The sequence below is a fragment of the Zychaea mexicana genome, assembly GCF_025766255.1.
Source record: "Zychaea mexicana strain RSA 1403 chromosome Unknown BDB00scaffold_72, whole genome shotgun sequence".
NCBI classification, from domain to species: domain Eukaryota; kingdom Fungi; phylum Mucoromycota; class Mucoromycetes; order Mucorales; family Lichtheimiaceae; genus Zychaea; species Zychaea mexicana.
The window spans coordinates 237466-240409 of record NW_026516735.1 but is presented as its reverse complement, the minus strand read 5'-3'; the positions used below and the strand labels follow the sequence as shown (position 1 = coordinate 240409).

The 2944-nt window shown below is 39.5% G+C and overlaps 1 protein-coding gene across 1 annotated transcript; it reads right to left on the bottom strand.

Moving 5' to 3' along the window:
• Positions 1 to 1419: 1419 nt before the first annotated feature.
• On the bottom strand, positions 1420 to 2662 carry BDB00DRAFT_768938 (uncharacterized protein; the record flags this gene model as incomplete). The annotated part of the gene is made up of 4 exons (XM_053119783.1): positions 1420 to 1757; positions 1847 to 2142; positions 2228 to 2445; positions 2531 to 2662. Coding segments are annotated over 4 exons (984 nt in total), but the record flags the coding sequence as incomplete, so codon positions are not given.
• Positions 2663 to 2944: the final 282 nt, after the last annotated feature.

Sequence of the window (2944 nt, the reverse complement as noted above, 5' to 3'; positions counted from 1 at the left end):
CGAACTGTTGATTCTGAAATTTCTTCCAAACGTTGATCCAGGGTGTTTTGATCAATCACCAGGTCGTTTTCAATGAAAAACTTGAGTTTATGGATTGTTCTTTGTTCTGGTCGAACTGAACAGAAATATGCGACACAATCATCTTTCAAATGTTCATCTCGAAGGATAGAAGCAGTTTTGACGTGTGCACCTCGTTTTGATGTTGTTAAGCTGTTTATGGCCAAGTATTCGTTGGCCCATTCGTGGATACGTCGTGCAAAGCGTTTTCCTTTTTTCCAAGTGTCTTTGCTTAGTTGCTCTGATGCCTCCATTCTACCAATTCCTTTTGAGATTTTCAGAAAAAAATGATGGAGAGTGATAAGACGTGTTCTTTCGAAATGGTTGACCTCGGGTGTTTTTTGAAATGGATCAGCATATTTTTTAAGAGCAGAAGCAGCATTTTTGAATTTGTTGATTTGCTCTTCTTTCTTTGTGAGTTTTGCTGCTTTTTGTTCGATGCGTTGCTTCCAGACTCGCGCGGATCCCTTTGCTTTCTCTTGTTGTTTCTTTTTGCTGCTTTCAATTGTCCGTGGGTCACTTTTATTGTAAATCTTTGGCCTTCCTTGTTTGTCAGCACCAGGTTTCCAAACAACAAAGTTAGCTTTCAACAAGCTGGTTTGAACGTCGTTTAATTCTTCTTCGTTCAGGCCAGTGGGATCTTCATCCACAGCTTCTTCTTCCTCATCCGTGATCTCGTCGTCACTAAGAGGGGATTCTTCCTCTTATTGAATGTCTTGAACTTCGATCTCTTGTTGTTCGCGTTCTGCTCTTTCGCATTCTGCTTTTTCGCGTTCAAGTCTCAATCTTTTTCCTTGTTCGTAGTTGGCTTTACCAACTTTAGCTCTTCTTTTGGTTCCTGCCATTTAAATGCGTATTTAATTATGAAGTTGGTGAAAGATGACGTGAAAAAGATTTGCGATTCAAAATAGATAATGGGGAAATGGTGTACAAAAATTGTTCGTTTCCTAGCTAAAAGTACTAAAAATAGTAGACTTCGAAACGTCATAGCTCAGCAACAAGTGAGCGCATTGAAAAAAAACTTAGTACGTTGTGTTCCTCTCCTCTAAAGCTATCGATTCTGCTATCTTTTGTGGCAATTAAGCATGCAGAGATAACTCTATGAAGGCTGGAAATCGGGTCTTAAATTGGCCCCTTTAGCTGACGCCCACCTTAATATCAGGAAGAGCCATGTCCTCAACCATCTTTTACCGCACAGACCAAGCTTTTTCCCCACATTGGGTTTTCTCAGCTTGTGTAACTATGTACTCCAGACACACCTTATTTTCTGTCACACAGATTCCAAAGAACCACCAGGGAGCTATCTCTAAAATGCCTACAGGCGCGGATTGAGCCTCCCACATACTTTTTCATCTGAGGATATCAATAATGAAAGGCAGGTTCGGTAGTGTAAAAATATTTATTTAGATTGTCGACTTGGTTGTGTTTTCTTTTTGTGCCAAGTTTTGGAGATGGCATGCAAGGTGGAATTTGTGGGGGTTCTGGGCCGTCGATCGATAGAAAAATGATTTCTTCACCAGCATTTATAATTTGTAGCGTATTTTTCATGATAACTTTGGTTTGCCAAACCAGAGCAAGGAGCGGAATGAATTTCTTTGCGAATTTTTCGACAGATCCGGGAAACTCGTAAGGACCAATACTTTTTAACCTTGTCACTGAACCAGCAGGACAGTCTTCGATGTACAACGTGATGTTGATGTCTATTCAAAAGCAATTTAGTCCAATACATCAACTTTATAATGCGACAACTCAAAGAAAACACAGTATGACTACTAAATAATATATTTACTAGAAATGACCAAACCTGCAACCTTGATATCGTTCATTTTTCCTGGTGCCTCCTTCGTCAAACGACACAAAATATCCTTCAAAGTCCTTGGAAGTTTCAATCTACCCTCGTCTACGCCTTTGGTGTTCAATGGATCGTCTGAACAACCAGCTTCCATGCAACTGTATTCTAAGTTTCCTTGCTTGATGATAAGGTCAACTTTTGTGCCAACCACTTTCCTGTTGAGTTGACCTTCTTCATTGGTAGATCGGTTTGAATTTTTTCTTATTGAGGAACTAATGCTGGACTTTTCTCCACTATATATAACCATAAACACATTAATGTCTATGTTGCCATACATTTGAATTTGTGCCATCGTAATGATTTGTGTTGAAATTTTACCTTTGGACACGGAATCTCGATTCATAAAAGCAGGACTGCACAAACCCCCATTTTTTACGTATGAGATCACTTTCAGTATCATAGGTCGCAGGTAATTGCTGGTACAAAAAAAGATCTGTTGCATGGATAATCGACTTCTGAGCCCAATACAAGTCAGGTTGGGTTCTTGGATCGAAGTCGTGTCGTTTGCGATGCTCCAAAAGCTGATCCAATGTTTTCTATATGATCAAACAGCCGTAGAATTACTCACCGACACATACTTACGAAAAAATTACTACTACACATGCTCAATATGACCTTTACCTTTCCTTGATACGACAAAAAGTATTCCTTGAGGGAAGCAGGTAGCGATGGAAGTTCGATAGGGTTCAGCGTGTTGATTTGATGGAGTTCTTGGGGCGAAAAGTAATCTTTCCAAGCATCGTCTTTAGTGTTTAAGATTATTGAATGAGCGGGGCTGAATACAAAATGAGAATATTGGTTAGTATGACTACTTCTAGACTCCTTCTTTCCCTAAAAAAATACTGCGGTGAACTTACTGGTGATGGGAGTATTTTAAAGCTAGTATCTTCATCTTATCTTCTACTGCTACCCTCTGTACTTATCCAGATTCAGACGTCGTACTGCTGGTTATCCGCTACTTTTGATTCGTTTTAAGATTTTCGTATGTGGAGGATGTTTACTAGTTGAAGTTTTTCATCTAAACTAAGGTCAACA